The 17,493-nt window shown below is 34.7% G+C and overlaps 1 protein-coding gene across 1 annotated transcript in view; it reads right to left on the reverse strand.

The window, feature by feature from the left end:
• LOC129517101 (C-type lectin domain family 2 member D-like) overlaps nucleotides 1–16,645 on the reverse strand; it is a 35,265-nt gene extending 18,620 nt beyond the window's left edge. The window contains exons 1-5 of the mRNA XM_055336729.1: nucleotides 16,541–16,645; nucleotides 15,920–16,012; nucleotides 11,531–11,718; nucleotides 10,606–10,712; nucleotides 8,385–8,491 (exon numbers count right to left, since the gene is read on the reverse strand). Coding sequence (XP_055192704.1) covers nucleotides 8,385–8,491; nucleotides 10,606–10,712; nucleotides 11,531–11,718; nucleotides 15,920–16,012; nucleotides 16,541–16,607 — 562 coding nt within the window. The 5' untranslated portion in view covers nucleotides 16,608–16,645. The remainder of the gene's footprint in view (nucleotides 1–8,384; nucleotides 8,492–10,605; nucleotides 10,713–11,530; nucleotides 11,719–15,919; nucleotides 16,013–16,540) is intronic.
• Nucleotides 16,646–17,493: the final 848 nt, after the last annotated feature.

Consider the following 17,493-nt stretch of genomic DNA (forward strand, 5'->3'; position numbering starts at 1 on the left):
TTACCCAGCCATAAAAAAGGAATGAAGTCTTGCCATTTGCAATGACATGGATGGAGCTAGAGAATATAATGCTAAGCAAAGTAAGTCAGTCAGAGAAAAACAAATGCCATATGATTTCACTCATATGTGGAATTTAAGAAACAAAACAAATAAGCAAAGGGGGAAAAGAGAGAGAGGGTAAACCAATAAACAGATTCTTAATTATGGAGAACAAACTGATGATTACTAGGGGGTAGGGGAGTGGGGGGATGTGTTAAATAGGTGATGGGATGAAGGAAGGTACTTGTGATGAGTACTGGGTGATTTATGGAAGTGTTGAATTGTACACCTAAAACTAATATTATACTGTATGTTAGCTAACTGGAATTTAAATTAAAACCAAAAAAAAAAAAAAGGGAAAGAAAAAAGAATTTGAAGAAAAAAAAGTTTTCCTCCCTCTTTGTCTCTGTTCAGAACAGCAGTATAGACCTGGGTAATAAAAACTAGAAAAAGTTGTTAACTTTTATATTTTTTTTTATTTTTTTATTTTTTTTAAGTTGTTAACTTTTAAAGGAGAGGTAAAACTTCATCAGCCATTTAGGTTTTCTGCTAGGCTTTTCAACAAAAAGACAGATTTATTAGATAAAAACAAGCTATTAACATATCACGGGGGAGAAACCTAAATGAAGAGGAATTCAAGCCTCCTTAGCATCTTCAACAGAGAATGATGCTTTGGAGAGAAGTAACAACAGAAAGAAAAGCAGTGTTGGTCTTCCAAAGTTGGCACTCTGTGGGAAGGCAAATACTAGTGAGGAAATGAATGGAGTAAGGTTTGCTGCCTAGGGGCTGATAAGAGTTGGTATAGTAAAAGGAGAATTTATATCCTGTCTTTAGGTAGAAAAGGGGGAGGGTAAAATGGGTTTTGATATATGGAACAAGGGAAAAAGAAAAAAAATTAAATTTCCTTACAACTTACAGCCCATGACAAGTCCTTGATACAAGCAGAGTGACTTTCCTCCAGAAACTCAACTGCCATGTTGTTAATACTTTGGTAAGCAAAAGGCAATCTTAGCTTAACATTATCCCGACCTCCAGGATCCTGTAAATTGTCTTTAACATATAAAAAATCGCTTTGGAAACTTCCTTAATTCTGCCCTTCCCAACGTCCTCACCCCAACCCCGAGGTATATGTTAGCAATCATCCTTTAAGCACATGGCCACTGATATACATCTGAAGGGTCTCATGACTCAGGCTTTATTAGACAGTCATCAATGAACTTTGCCTAACAAAGGTTAGCCCCTTCCTGGAAACCTTGTTTCCAAAATTCCTTGGAGACATACACTATCCCTAACTCCTTCTCAACCTGAAAGTATAAAATCACCACCCCTCATAACCCTAGAGCAACTCACAGGTCCTGTCCCAGTGCTTTAATAAAATGACTTATTTTTTGCACTGAAGACATCACAAGAATTTTTTCTTGACCGTTTGCTCTGAACCCCAACATTGCTACCCCAGCTTTCTCTGTGTTTACTGCATCCTGATGTCTTCAGTTCAGAATATTTTTTTATGTTAAAAAAAAGCATGCTTTGGGGCACAAATTCTAATTTCCTTCAGTTTCACAATCACAATAGAAAGGGAAAGAATTCTAACAGAAGAGATATATCTGCAATATTTTCAGACAATTTGATTCTATAAAAAGAAATACCAACAGAATCAGCTTTCATTTTGTTTGCTTTTCATGTATCTCTGGTTATAACCACTAGAGCTATACTATGCTAAACAGTACATGAGTGAGCATCTTTTGCTTGTTCTTCATCTTGAAAAGAATGTATAAAATTTGATTAAGCATCATAAAAATGCTGTATAAATTTAGCATATGACATTAGCAATTTAAGGAAGCCGTCTCCTATTCCGTTTCCTAAGAGTTTATCTCAGATAGATGTTGAATGTTATCAAATGCTTTATATGCTTTTACTGAATAATGAGTGCTCATTTCAGCAGCACATGTACTAAAATTGTTATGAATAGTCATGTGAATTTTACCTTTTAAGTCTGTTAATGAGGTAGCCTACACTGATTGCTTTCCTGATATCTAAGTATCCCAAAGGTAAGTCCACGTGAATATGAATTTTTGACTACATGGTTGTAGCTAATTATTTTTTTAAAGATTTTATTTATTCATGAGAGACACAGAGAGAAGCAGAGACATAGGCAGAGGGAGAAGCAGGCTCCCTATGGGGAACCACATGTGGCACTCAATCTCAGGACACCCCCCAAAGGCAGAGGCTTAACCCCTGAGCCACCCAGGCATTCTCTAATTTGTTTTTGAATCTCTACCTCTAATTTGTTTTTGAATCTCTACCTCTAATTTAATAAGAGAATCTATTTATTTTTGTCTTGTTCTTAGCTTGTATTGAGAGCAAATTTTCAATGGCCTATTAGAAAGGAATTGGCTAGATGTCTTTTTTTTTTTTTTTTGCTATTTTCTGGAGAAAATTGTAAAAGAATTAGCTGTTCCTTTAAAGATTGATAGATTTACTATATTTTAATTATCATTTCCCAGTTTCCTTATTTATTTTATTTCTTTTTTCTTATTACATTTTGGCATTTTTTACTTTCTGAAATTCTATTTTCTGTTATCTAAGTTGATAAATGCATTGGTATTTTAGTTTACTAGGACTGCTATAATAAGATACCACAGACTGGATAGCTAAAACAACAAATACTTATTGTGTCACATTTCTGGAGGTTAGAACTCTGGAATTAAGCTGTGGAATTGGCAGTGTTGGTTCCTTGTAGGGGCTGTAAGGAAAGGATCTGTTCCAGGTCTTTCATCTTGTAGATGGTTATCATTATGTTAATGAGGCATTCCCTTGTACATGAGTCTTTCTCCAAAATTTCCATTTTAGTAAGGACACCAGTCATGTTGGATTGGGACCCAGCCCACTAACTTCATTTTAACTCATTAAAGACCTTATCTCTAAATAAGGTCATGTTCTGAGATACTGGAGGTTTGGACTTCAACACATGAATTTGGGGGAGACCAAATTCAATCTGTAACAATTGATAAATCATTTTCAAAATATTTCATTAAATGTAAATATTTATATTTTATGTAAATATTTGTACTTTGATATTTTCTTTTTTGGTAGCTTCTCTTTTACAAACCTTAATACATCTAGTTATTTAGGGATCCCTGGGTGGCTCAGCGGTTTAGTGCCTGCCTTTGGCCCAGGGCATGATCCTGGAGTCCCGGGATTGAGTTAATTCTGGAAATAAGAATTTGAGATAGAGATGGAGAGATAATATGACACATACATACACACACACACACATCTATGTTCAATAAAGTGAAATAAAAAAATGAAAAATGTAGATAATGGGAGAAGTGAATGAAAAAAGATGAGAAGAGTAACAAAATCAAACTGTAGTTAGAAAAGATTAAATAACTAGATTTTTTTAAAAAAAGATTTTATTTATTTATTCATGAGAGATACAGAGAGAGAGAGAGAGAGAGAGAGAGAGGCAGAGACACAGGCAGAGGGAGAAGCAGGCCCCACGAAGGGAGCCCAATGTGGGACTCAGTCCTGGGACTTCAGGATCATGCCCTGGGCCGAAGGTAGGTGCTCAACCCCTGAGCCACCCAGGCATCCCAATATGAAGGATTCTGATGAGCTTACTGGAAGACTATGCGAACACTAGACTGCAGATATATCATGCAGGAACGAAGGAAAACAAAACCTTCAGCTGTTAATTCAGTTGGTATTTTGTGCTTTTAATATATGTTTTCTCTGAATCCAGAGTCTATCCAATCACATATTAAGAGTCCTTTGGCTAGCCTCACAAGCCACTTGGGAAAGCATCCTTCTATTATGTGCAAAATCAATGTTAAAGATCATGAACTAGATATTAAGGACCTGAAGATAGTAGGGCAGAGTGCCTAGGATTTTGACTTACTGCTTTGTCCATCTTTATGCACACCCAAATATGCATCAGGTGTGTATATATATGCATAATTACTCTTTACTAAGCACTTAATACTCATCTGTCAATAAACTCAACATTCTTCACAAAATATCTGTCTCATAACAACATTTATAAGACAAGACTGATTATCTTCATTTTATAAATGCAGAAATTATGTTCAGAGAGATTAATATTTCCATCTGAAGTCATTGCAATCTTATAAAAACCACTTTTGTACTTAGTACTTTTTTGTCCTTTTGCCTTCTGTGTGTTCTTGTATACTACTTCTTTCTGCATTTTTTATTCTATTTTCTGTGAATACATTTAGAGAGGGTCTATGAGTAGCAATTATTTTAAAGTTTTACATCTGAAATTTTTCTCCAACACCTGATAGACTAAATTTAAAAACTGAATTTAAACATTTTTCTCTTTTATAAATGTAAAGGAGTTTCTCTATCCTCTTTATGCAGCTGCTGATGAGAGATCTACCATCCAGAGAAAGGTTTTCATTATCTTGGAGTTCATTTGATTTGTGTGTTTTCCTACTCTGAGGGCTTTCAAGATTTTCCCTTTATTCTTGATGTTTTGAAATTTAGTATCTATTATTAAATTATAAAAAAATCCTTTTAATCATTTTTGCTCAGCACTGCATATGCTTTATCAAATTTTAGGCTCATATTTTTCTTCAGTTATGTATTTTTTTCTTCTGCTACTGCTAAGAGTATGTCCATCCTCTTAGACTTCACATCCTCTTACACTTCTTACACTTTCTGGGGCTCCTTTATACACCATAGCTCTGAACTTTTTAAACACACAAATTTATTGTTCTGTTATTTTTCAATGATACCAAAGAGACCTATTCAGTGGCATGAGGATACAAATTCTATCTGATATGAAAAATTAGATTACAATTCATACTTGAACAAGTGTCTAGCTGTATGAGAAAAGAGGATTCCACAGATATCTGCTTCCACCCTTAAAAATAAAAACCCCAGAGAAAAGTACAGAAGTGAGGAAAAAGCACATAGATTTGAGAAATTAATGCAAAGGACTGCTAGAAACTCCTTTGGAGTTCTAAGGCTACTCTATGTGCATGCAAGTGTGAGTGTGTGTGCATAAGTGTGCATAAACGGTGAGTGGTAAGGCTCAGGATTTGCATTTGGGAGACAAAGCAGTGCAAGGATACAAAAAAGAAAATGCATTTGGGGACAGTTTTTGCTTTTTGTTTTTGCTTTCTTCCATCTGGTCTTCGGACAATTATTACATGTTCTAGAGCCAAAAAACCACTCAGCCCTCTTGAGTATATGTGATGAATATTCAAAAGCTATGCTGAAAAGAAAGACTGAATTTATTTTATTGTGGTAGAAAATATAATTTAGCATTTGAACCACTTTTAAGTAAATAATCAGTGAGATTACATATATTTATTAAATAAAGATCTTTCTAATCAAAATTTCTCAAAATTAAAATGGAGTGCCTTGTAAAACAGAGATATTATCACTAAGAATATTCTGGTATAGAAATTTCTGCTACACTCAGTTAATCTTCACACTTCTTCAAATGCCCTTTTCAGCCTCATTACATATCTTCAAGCCACTTTCCAGATTTTCTATTTCCTATAATATTAAGATGATGATTTCCTGTAATATCAGCAAAAGACAAAGGATACCTAATGATTCTGAAAGTCAGGGTGACCCAAGTACAAACATTTGGAAACATCTTCACTCATTGTAGCAAGACATTAGCTATTTCTGTCTATCCTTGGTCTGTGCAGGCTGAGACAGGGAAAGCAATCTTGTTTATAGGATTGGGCAAACTGTGGTAAGTAACTTCTCTTTCGTGTAAAAGTACATTTAAAAAAACCTTTGTATTGTGATATAATACACACACTATAAAATTCACCCTAGGTATCTTCATATTTGCAAGCTTACTCTCTCTGAGAGAGATAAAATTCCATATGTTCTCCCAAATTTTGCATTACTTTACAGAAATGCTTCCTCTGCCTCATAAACTTTAGTAGTTTTCCTCTGTAAGAGGTCAGCATTTTTAGGCTGTCCTGTATCTTGGGTTTTTTCTTTTCCCTTCATTTTCCCTCACTCAAGGAAACTTAGTTGTCCTGTATATCTAGTTATCATGCCAGCCATCATGCCGCTCTGGAGTGATCATAGCAAGTGTGGTGACTGATCGAGATCAACACGAGAGAACTAGAAGGTGACTTGTATACATCTATCACAAAAAACTGAGAAGGTTTCTATGTCTAACAATAGTGAAACAGTTGGCAATCAACCTACTCATTTAATCCAAGGAGAAGCAGTATGAGTAAACAGTCAAACCAGTTCAGATGAGAGATAAAAATAAACAGGCTCATTAAGATAAAAATGGAAAATTGACTCATCCTTAAGTGTATACACATAAAAGTATCATGAAATTGACAAAATATTTTTGTCCTCAAAAAATAAAAATATTCCATGTAGCATATTTAGTAAGACACATGGAAAATCATATTTATCTTATTATGGCACTCCTTTATCTCATTCCTTATTTTTATAGAAAATCAAATATTTCATAGTGATTACACACACACATTATTCAGTCTATATAGGTTCAAAGACAGTTAGTTATTAATGGGACCTTGAGAATGCTGCTTAAACTCTGTTGCTCAGTTCTTTCTTCTACAAAATTGAGAACAAAAGTATACTTACCTGTAGGAATGTTACAATGATCGAATGAAGTACTACATGGAGAATACTTAGAATGATGATGCCTGACATTTATGTCAAGTCTCTATCTATCTTCTATTATCTATCTATCTATCTATCTATCTATCTATCTATCTATCATCTATCATCTATTGATCCATCTGCCCACTCACACCCACACATGCCCACACATACACATACACACATATTCTGATACATCTATCACTTTAAAATCTACTTATGGATTTTATAGCATACATGCAAACTAAAATAGAACTGTATATTCTTTGAAGATTCTGTGTATGAAGATGTATTATGCTTTTAAATAATTTTCAGTCACTTTTAAATCATTTTAAGTCATTCATTGGTTAGATTACTGATCCACCATTAATGGTAAGAATCAACATTTCTCTCTGGATTTGTTATACAAATTTATGACAATCAAATTCTGTGCATGTCTCAGTGTTCTATGCAGAGTCAGCTCCCTGTTTATTTCTGCAAAATTGAGAAGCTTATATACAGACGCTATTGAACATCCACTAAGTTTTACTTAATCATATTAAGATAGTTGGTCCATGCTACTTTTGGAATCAGAAAGACCTGATTCTAATCTTGGGTCCAGAATTTGCTTTTTGGACTTCTGGAAAGTTACATGAACTCTCTTCATTGGATATTCTTTATTGGTCTTGTAGGAACAAATAAATTCCTCATTTTGTTTGGAAGGCTATTAATGACAAAGTATACTGGCACAGAAAGGGCATGGGAAGCATTCAGTGACCTTGAACTTTTCTCCCCTTACATGCTCAGCAAAGCCTAAAATAATCTTTCATTTGCTTATTATTTAAGAAAAATTGATATGAAGTCTTCTCAAAACATAATTACCTGTTATGTTTACAAATGTAAAAGAAAATATAGATTTAAATATTAAAATGTTCACAAATTTTTAATGAAAACTAGATGTCGATCTTCACTTTTGGTCCCTCAGATTCCTGATCTGTGAAAGACCAGAGAAATATCCATGATTTCTCCAAGTCACCAGGGCTTTTTCCTCACATTCTACTCTCTAAATACTCATGTTTTGCTCACCATGACATATCCCAAAACCCAATTCCTTCAGGGGTTTCAGCATCTTTGAACAAATCCATGTAATACAATTCTTCAGCTCAGTGGCTTGAATAAAAATCTAAGAAACCGTAAAAAATTGTATAAATTTATTTTCAGGGGATTTGGTCTCTGACGGTGATGCAAAGTAAGAAATCCTAATTAATCTCTGGTTACTTCTCCCATGGCTTTCTTTCTGAGTTCTAAATGAGCTACATACCACTGAAGGTTGAATGGAACACCCAGTGCTCACTTCATGCCTTATCTCTTATCTTTTGTAGGCATATTTAATTGAATTTCAGATAAGTAGGGGAATCTTGCACTCGTTTCTCTTTACCCTACAATCTGTTCCACTGAAGCATGCTGTTAAGTCAGTCATGAACAAAGACCACCATTGCACCCTTAGGCTTTGACGCATCGACTAATGTGGTTAAGCAATATCATGTAAAAATTCAGTTTAGCTTCTTGACTTCTTAGATCTAAGTTATTTCAATGAAGATAAAGGTCATTTAAAATTTAATCAAGCAACTTAAAACATATGTTTAATGGGAAGGAAAATATATCCATATGAATTTATAATGCATAAAAGATAATTTTTCTTTAACTATTTTATTATGGGGGACCCTTTATCTAAAGACAAAGGGCTTCTCTGCTGCATATATATTTTATTGCATCATCACAGCTGGCACTGCTTATGCCCTTCTTAAACATGAAGGCACACGTTCCATTTCCTTCAATTTTGAACCTGGAACAAAATAAGAAGATTAATTATTTACTGAACCTCATGAAACATAACTAAGCACAGCCTAAAATATGTAACTTTGGTGACCATGTTTCAAAATGTGCAATGAAAAAAGAGTAGAGAGAGTGCAATGAACTGCTTGTCTCCTCTTCATCACCTCAGGAAGATGGTGGGGGAAGAAACAAACACCAAGGAACTTCGCTGCCATAACTACAAAGAATTCTGGAACTTAATATGGTTTTACAATGTAGTAAACATTGCAAATCACTTTGTGAAGGATTAGAATCTTCCTTTTGTACATAAGAATAAAAATAAATATATTTAGCCATTTAAAGATCATATACAGGGAAAGTATAACTGATACTTTTATTGACTCCTCCTCCTTTAAAAAACTGATCTATCTTAAGGCTGAAGTAGATGTTCAATTATCCATTTTATGAAACCAGTAGCATAGTAATACTGAAATATGTTTTCTTTACTTGATGGACTATGAAAAATGTAAATAATCATAAAATATCTAGAAAATATTTTCTAAATTTCTATTTTAGGTCATATGAAACATATGCAATTGAAAATTCAAAATGAGGAAAAGAAAAAGAATGTTGAGTTATGATGGATTTCTAGTTCTATGGCAATTAAAATGCTTTTAGCAACTTCATTTTCTGGTGAACTTTGTATCACTCACTGGTGTACACTTTTCTTTTAGGGTACCTTCAAACCCTTTGTTTATTTCCAAAATATATGTCTATTTCTGTGCCTAGGCATATCCTAGTGCCAATTGTTATGGGCTTAATTATGTCCTTTCCAAATTCATATGTTTAAGACCTAACCCCTAGTAGCTCAATCATAATAAGAGATGAAGTGTTTAGGGAGGTAATTAAGTTAAAATGAGATCTCTAGAGCTCTAATCCAACATTCCTGGTGTCCTCATAAAAAGAAATTTGGAAGAAATAGGCATGTACAAAGAGGGAGGACCATGTGAAGACACAGAGGGAGAAGATGACTATCTACAAGACAAGGAGAGAGGCCTCAGAAGAAATAAACCCACCTGAAACCCTGATCTGGAATTTCTAGTCTCTAGAACTCTTGTGTACACTGTCTAGTCTACAATATTTGTTACAGTTGCCACGACAACTAATATACCATCTTTACCCAACTTCTAGTTTTTACTTCTTCCTCATCTTTTTTTAAGTGGGACTGTATATAATATATAATATCATATTAAACTGCCAGTATTTTCTCTCTAGAAAATACTAAAGTATTAAGTTTGGTAGGCCCAAAGTTCAATTTATGTCATACTTTTCCTTATATTCTTCAAAGTTGGCTATATTATTATCCTCAAATCATTGTGTGTGTATTTCCACCTCAAACAATAACAGAAATTTCTCTGTTATTAGAAAATCCTGCTATTTATCATGTCATATGCTTCATATAGTATCTAGCACAAAATGCCACAAAACTAGTACAGTTCCTATTTATAGTAGGTGCTAAATAAATCGCAGCTAGAGGTTCCCTCCATGGGACCTCAATATTCTTTCTTTTGCCTTCTTCTCTCTGAAGTTGAAAAAGTTACATGTTTTAAAAACAAAAATGGAGGCAAGAAGTATAATTAAGTTCTCCAAGCTAAGGAACATAGAAAAGTTTGAAAATGTTAAATAAAGGTCATCTAGAGCATATGTTTTCTTTCTCTCACTCAACCTCTTCCATTTCAGGACATCATTTTCATTTTCAGTGTGGAAAGTGTAGGCTTGAGTATACTCTCTCGGACTCCCCTATCAATGGTAGTCCACAGCAACAGCAAACAAACAAACAGAAGCAAGTCCTCAAGTGGAAAGAGGCAAGGATCAAACTAGTTTTTGTTTAGTCTTGGATAAAAAGAACACCTGTGGTACACATGTAGTATATACAGTCCAAAATACCGTATAGAAGGAGATGTTTATATTTGATGCCAAACCCTCACTAAGGGCTATATATTTGTCTGAAGGTTCTCTTGGGCATCTGTATATTGACAGTCTTTTTGGGAGATAATGTGGAGGAAACTATAGGGGTAGCTGATTATAGACTTAGAATCTGTACCATGCTTAACACATTTAATAATAAATGTTATTAAGGCTTACCAATTGTTGAATGCATCTTCATTTGCCCACATCCAGGGTGTGCTTGCATTTAGTTTCTTTAGTCCAATCCAATATGAAGAAGGTCCCAGGTAAGGCATCAAAGATTCCTTTTATGAAACACAGGGTACTATAGTGGATATCTCCTAGTTTTCTCATTCTCAGTACCTCCAGTGCTATGGCCCTTCTTTGGGCCCATTATTCTCTTGCTAGGGTTATTGCAACAGCCTTCTACCATGGCACTCTGCTTTCATATTTACCACTCACTAACATCACAGTAAATAAAATGATTCCTTTAAAACTTATCTCAGATCATGTTACACTTTCATGTTCTGCAATATCTCCCTATTTTACTTAAAGGGAAACCAAAGTATTTACTATAGCCTCCAAGACCCTAACCATCTGCATCCCTCACTTGCTCTCTCATTCTAGGCACATTGGCTGTTTTTTTTTTCTATTCCTTAAATATTCTAGGCATATACCTACCTCATGGTCCATCTTCTACATGTTTCTTCTTCCTGGGAAGCTTATCCCCCAGATATTCATTCCTCAGACTAACTCTCTTTTCCACTTTACAATTTTATTTAGTATCATTATCTCAATGAGAAAAGATTATCTAGCTTGCAGCCTACCCACTTAGAGACTCAATATCACTTATGTATCTCTATATCATACATATATTTTATTTATGTATATAAATATGAATATATACATATATCAAAATTTACTAACTTCTCATATACTATGTAATTTACATATATTTATTATGATTATTTTTCATTCCCTGTCTCTTCCTTTGGGATGCAAGCTTCATAAAGGCAAAATCTTTGTTTTGTTGACTGATAGATCACACCCTTGAAGTATACCTGTCATAGAATAGCTACTTAATAAATTAAATGAGATTTATATTGCAAAGGAGAAATCTAACCACTTCATTCTTGGAGTTGAATATGGCCAGAGATCCACGATAGGCTATGCAGTTTGCTTGGCCATCTATCCAAGTTTTTTCATATTCAGATTGAAAGAAGCAATTATTACGGATTTGGTTCCAGGCTTTTGGACATATAGTTTCATCCTCAGAGCATGTATTGTCTTCAAATATCTTTGGATTTTTAACTAAAATTAACACAGTCGTGGAAAAAAATGAAGAAAATGTAAGAGAAAGGATGAGTCTTAACCCTCAGAATAAAAGATATGTTTCAGATTGAGGAAATATATTTTACTTCCATATTCAATTTAAATTATTTAACTTCAAAAGTCAACTCAGAAGAAGAAAAGATCAAGAACATAGCATGAAAGAAATCAGCATTGAAGAATGCAGGTGTATGCATTATTTAAGATAGCAATAGTGGACAAACAAACAAAGAAACTCAATCATCTCTAGCCAGTTTCTGCCCATTTATTTATAATACTGGGATTTTCTCTATTCATTTATTTCTTTTCCTATAATTTGCTGAAGTGCCAGGGACATGTCTCAATGTACATAAACCAATTGTCTATACACGTAACATTAGAGGACTGGCTTCCTATTGCTGGCTTAATTGAGACTAGATTGTCTTTCAAGAACAGCTTCCCCCTCCTGCCCCACCCCCCAAAAAGAATAGCTTTCTCTCAGAAGTTCAGGTTGTTGCTTTGTTTTTAAACACAAAACAATACAAGGAAAAATGTTTGGAATTTTACTACCTTTCTACTATCCACTTTTTATTTTCCAACTTACTGCATGCAACTAGTTAGATGAAGTTACTTGGTAAGGTATAGCCTTGAGAAAAACAAGGCTCACCAAAAGGACACCTCTTCACAGTTGAAATAAATTACTGCTTCATAGCCAAGCCTATGAATAAGAGAATTTTCAAACAAGACAAGAAACCAGTGGTGTAGGACAATTCATATGAGCCCTGGTATTAAAGCCAAGTGGAAAAATCGGGTCACCAAAATTACCTGTAAGTATCAAGTTCAAAATGATTTTAGAGTTTCAAGTTTACATAAATAGCTAATATAGTACAAAACTCAAGTGCTTGGTTCAGAACCTGGGTTACCAGAAAACTCAAGTTTTGTCATTCATTCACTAATTCATTCATTCATTCATCAACTACCAGTTGAGCTTCTATCATGTACCAGATATTTCTGTATGTCTAGGAATACAACAGTGTACATAACATACAAAAAATCCTTGCTTTTATGGTACTCACATATCTACTAAATTATATAGTTTGCTATAAAATATATTAGAGTAAAGGAGGTTAGGATTACTGGTGGAAAGAATTGCAATTTTAATGCAGTCGTCAGAATAGGATTTAACCAGAGGATAATTTTACTAAACACTTGAAGGAGGTAGGCTAATGAGGGATATGCATGTATAGGGGAAGATCATCCCCAGCAAAGAGAAGAAACTGTACAAAGGCCAAGGTGAAATGCCTGGCTTTTCACAAAATTGTGAGGATGCTTGTATGACTGAAGAAGACTGAGTGAAGGGAAAAGTAATAGGGGATAAAATCACAAAGGTAATTGGGTGAGTGAATCCAACAGAGTCTTGTGGACCGCTGGCAAGATTTTGGCATTATGCCAAGGAATGAAAAACTATTGCAGTATTTTAAGTATGTCTGATTTGGTTTTGAAAATTTGTTTAAAATATATTCTAGAAGTGTACTGTCCAGTAATTTAGCCACTAGCGACACATGGCCATTGATCATTTGAAATATGACTAATCCAACTCTAAATGTCCTGTAAGTACAAAATACACACTTAATATCAAAAACTTAGTGCAAAATTTTTAAAAATATCATTGATACATGGTAAAATGTTAACCTAAAATTGTCAGGAGGCAATAATTAAGCAAAAACATTTTTTTAAAGCAAAGAATTGCAATTCAGGGTATATAGATTTGAGTAGCAATCCAAATCGCATCCGACTAGGAAGCAAAAATCAGGGGATTTTAAAGACAAAAAAAGGAATGTTTGTATATATTGTTTACAAAGAATTTTAATTGGTGCTGGTAGCAGAAAACTACTCTTGGCTAAGCATAACTGGTGGCTAAAGCTTTCAATGAGCAGAAGTCTGTAACTGTAGCAAGTTGCAGGAGTTTTTGCAGAGTCCTTGGAATATTTGGGGTTAGGCCCAGCTCAAAAGTTCAGGAGGACATATGTAAAGGCCCACCTTCTTAATGACCTCCTGGATACATTTTAAAACACCTTGACATAAAAGATTCCATTTTATTTTACTTTTCACACTGGGTTAAATAAAAAAATGCAATGAAAACTATTTTCATTTGCGTTTTACTTTTTCAGTGCAGCTTCTAAAATATAAATTACATTTGTGGCTCACATTTTTTCATGGGACAACTTTGCTATAAGAGGTAAAGGGCAGAAGAAGGAAGAACATTTAGAAAAGAAGATGTTGGCTAGGTACAAGATGGTAATAGCAAAGTAGTGAAAAGTACACAAATTCTATTATATTTTGAAAGACCAGGAAGAATTTGCAGATTATTTGAGGGAATATGGGAGGGAGGGAAAAAACGAGTCAAATACGACTATAAGGTTTGTTTAAAAATTAGAAAGACAAAGTTGCTATTTTTTGAAATAAGGAAGATCACAGATAGAGGGGTTGTGTGAGAGAGAGACAGACTAAGATTTTAGCTGGGACAATGTTAAGTGAGAAGTTTATTAGACAGTCCACTCGGTGGATTTAAAAACTTGGAATCCAGAGAAGAGACCCAGATTGGAGATATGTATTTGGAGGTCATCAGAATTTATGTGACTAAGTTGTAAGTATGGTTCAGATTGCCAAAGGTGCAAGCGTAGATAAAGAAGGGATCTGTTCAGAGACTGAGCCCCAGGGCACCCCAAAATTAAGATGTCAGGGATAAATGAAAGGATAAGCAAATGAAAACTGGGAGAAGCAATAAGTCAAGAAGAAAGAAAACCATGGGAGAATGGTGTCTTGGAAGACAAATGAATAAATTATTTCCGGGAGGAGAGACTGCCAGATGCTGCAAAGAAGTCAAGTAAGAGGAAAACTGAGAATCGAATGTATTTAGCAATGCAGAAGTTGCCAATGAGCTTGAAAGACAAATTCAGCAGAAGAAAAAGGAAGTGGAGCCTGACCAGAGTAAATTTAACAGAAAACGGGAAGACAGAAATTAGAACAACTTAGCAAAATTTTTTTTCAAGGAGGTTGCTGTAACAGAAGGAAAAAGAAAGAAATTGGTAGCTAAAGAGTGAAGACTAATGAATTTTTTTAAGGTAGGGAGAGAGATATCACCATTACGTATCCTCATTGCTGGTGGGGATGTTGCAGCTGTGGGTGGAAAAGCTATAATGTAGGAGAGAGAGGAATATTATAGTCATATAGCTGATTGGGTGAGAAGCTATAGAAACTAGTGTAGAACATGAATGCTCACTCTACAGTACCAAGATTCTAGACAGAGTATATGGGTAGGGATGGAGGTAAGAAAGTAGTCATGGTCATGAGAGAATTTGGAAGTTTTCTTATAATTTCTATAATTATTATAATTTATGAGGTAAAATGGAAAGCAAAAATATAGACTTGAGAGTGAAGATGAGGAAAGAGCCATTAAAGGTCTGGAAAAAAAGAAGAAAGTATAAACTAATTATCTATGGGCGTAAGACAAAGCTGTAAGGGAAAGGTGATACAACTGCTAATCCTCACCCACTTCTTTTGAACTCTATCACATTTACACTTGATATGATTCTGACACTCATGTTCTTTCTCTCATCTAAGGCATTCTCTCATAAATGCCTGCTTGACTTTAAGGTCCAGGACAAATACCTTTTGCTTCCCAAAGTCTTGCTTGACTACCAAAAGCAGACTTATAATCTCCTTCTTCATATTGAACATTCTTCTATTTAGCAATTATTTTATTGTTAGATTTGCTTACATGCTTGTTTCTTCCATCAAAGATTAATTCCTTTCAGTCCAAAATCCCTCCTCATTTTTTTTTTAATTTTGGTGGCATCATTTCCTGGTACTATGCCTAAAGTTCAATAGATATTAACAGAGTAATCTTTCTATAGGACATCTGGTAGAGTATGTGACTCTTCATCTGTGGGTTGGGAATTGGAGCCCCACATTGGGGTGTAGAAATGACTTTAATAAATAGATAAATACACTTAAGAAAAGAATAATCTTTATAGAAGGCAAAGCAGATGACTAGGTTAGAAAAGCAATTAGATGCTCTGGCTGGGAGAGTGCTTTCTGATTCCAATTGTTCAATGTTAGGGAAGAAGAGGCTAGTTAGTGGTATCAGACTGAAGCAATAATAATACAGTTTACATATTTTTAGCAGAAATTGTTTACTTACATTTTCTAGGAAATCCTAACATTGCCCAAAGAAGAAAAACAATGCCTCCACATATCATACTTGACATGACTAGCATTTTCTTCGTTATTATACCTAAGGAAGATTCATGTCATTGTTTATATTCTAGAGAAAAGCAACAAGCAAGGAAACAGAAAACTCAAGTAAAATTTACCTTTTTCTCTATCTTCTATATGTGCTACTCTTCACAATACAGCAATTAATATCAGAAAAGTGAGAAAGGGTTTTCAGAGCTAACTTCTCAGCAGCAAGTCTCAAAAGTGCTTTGGCTCCACTTTTTAGAGCCATTTCTGATAACTACTTTACTTACTCAATCTTCTTGTCTTGGATCCAGAACAGGAAACCAAACTTCATCCTGGTATTTTTTATTGCTGCCTCTTCCAAGGGGGAAAAATCAGGTGGAGAGGGGTGGATCCACCATTTCTTTGAAGTCTTTTTTTTTTTCATTAATGAAATGATGGCCCTTTTTATTTAAAGGCCAGATTATGAACAATCAAAAACAAAACTACTAAGAACACAAGCTGGGAATCAAGAAAAGAAGCTAGGATAATCATGGGAGGCTCAGTTCTTATACCCGAGGGCAAGATCTGTGGCCCCCCTTACCTGGCCTCTTGACCTCCTGCTCCACAACCTCCACCCCATCCGTATTTTCAATCGCTTCGCCTTCCATCTCCAAGGCTCATGGAAAAGGCTGTTCGACTAGGAGGCTGGAACAGTAACGGCTTGCAGGCAAGCACCAACTGCTACCCTTTTACCGGGGGTGTGGGCTCAACAGCCTGGGATTGGCTGGACGGCCGAGAGGACTCTGAGAATTCAGTCTCTGAGAATTCAGTCTCTGATTAGCTCCTTACCTCCCACCAGCTAACTCTCCTGAGCAGGAAGAGTCCCATGCTCCTCATTTGGGGCGCCTTTATATAGTCTCCCTAAAAATCGCAAATAAAGAGAGTTTTACAACATATTGTAACCTGTGCATGTTTGCCAGAACCACAAAGTGACTTTTCTCTTCTCCCGACTTTTTAAAATACATTTTTTTTCTATTCTTAATTTTTAAGTTCTAAGTTTACCTGTGGACTGCTTAGGAAAATTTGATATAAAGAAACATGTTTTTACATATTTTCATAGTATTTGAATGAAAGTTTGTTTCATATACAGGCAGTCCTCCCTTTGCACAGTGGAATAGGATGATAAAAATGACACAGAAGCTAAAATCATGCCTGCCATACTATTTTAATAATCAGAGGGGAAAAGTATGATTCTTCCTTGACTTAAAATTTTTTAAAAATATTCAAAACCCTGTTATTCTCCCTCAAAAACATACAGGGGATAAAAAATATTATAAAACTATTTTTAAGAACATTGTACTTAAAACATCAGAAACACTGAGAATTCAAATGCTTTTATTTTTTTTAAAAAGCCTGAAAACTTACTAAAGGTACTTTAAAAATAAAACTGTACCACTGTCTTACACCATATATAAAAATATACTCAAATGGATTAAGGACCTAAATATAAAACCCAAAACCATAAAACTCCTAAAAGAAAGCAAAGATAGAAGG

The sequence above is a fragment of the Nyctereutes procyonoides genome, unplaced genomic scaffold (genome assembly GCF_905146905.1).
Source record: "Nyctereutes procyonoides isolate TBG_1078 unplaced genomic scaffold, NYPRO_anot_genome, whole genome shotgun sequence".
NCBI lineage: Eukaryota > Metazoa > Chordata > Mammalia > Carnivora > Canidae > Nyctereutes > Nyctereutes procyonoides.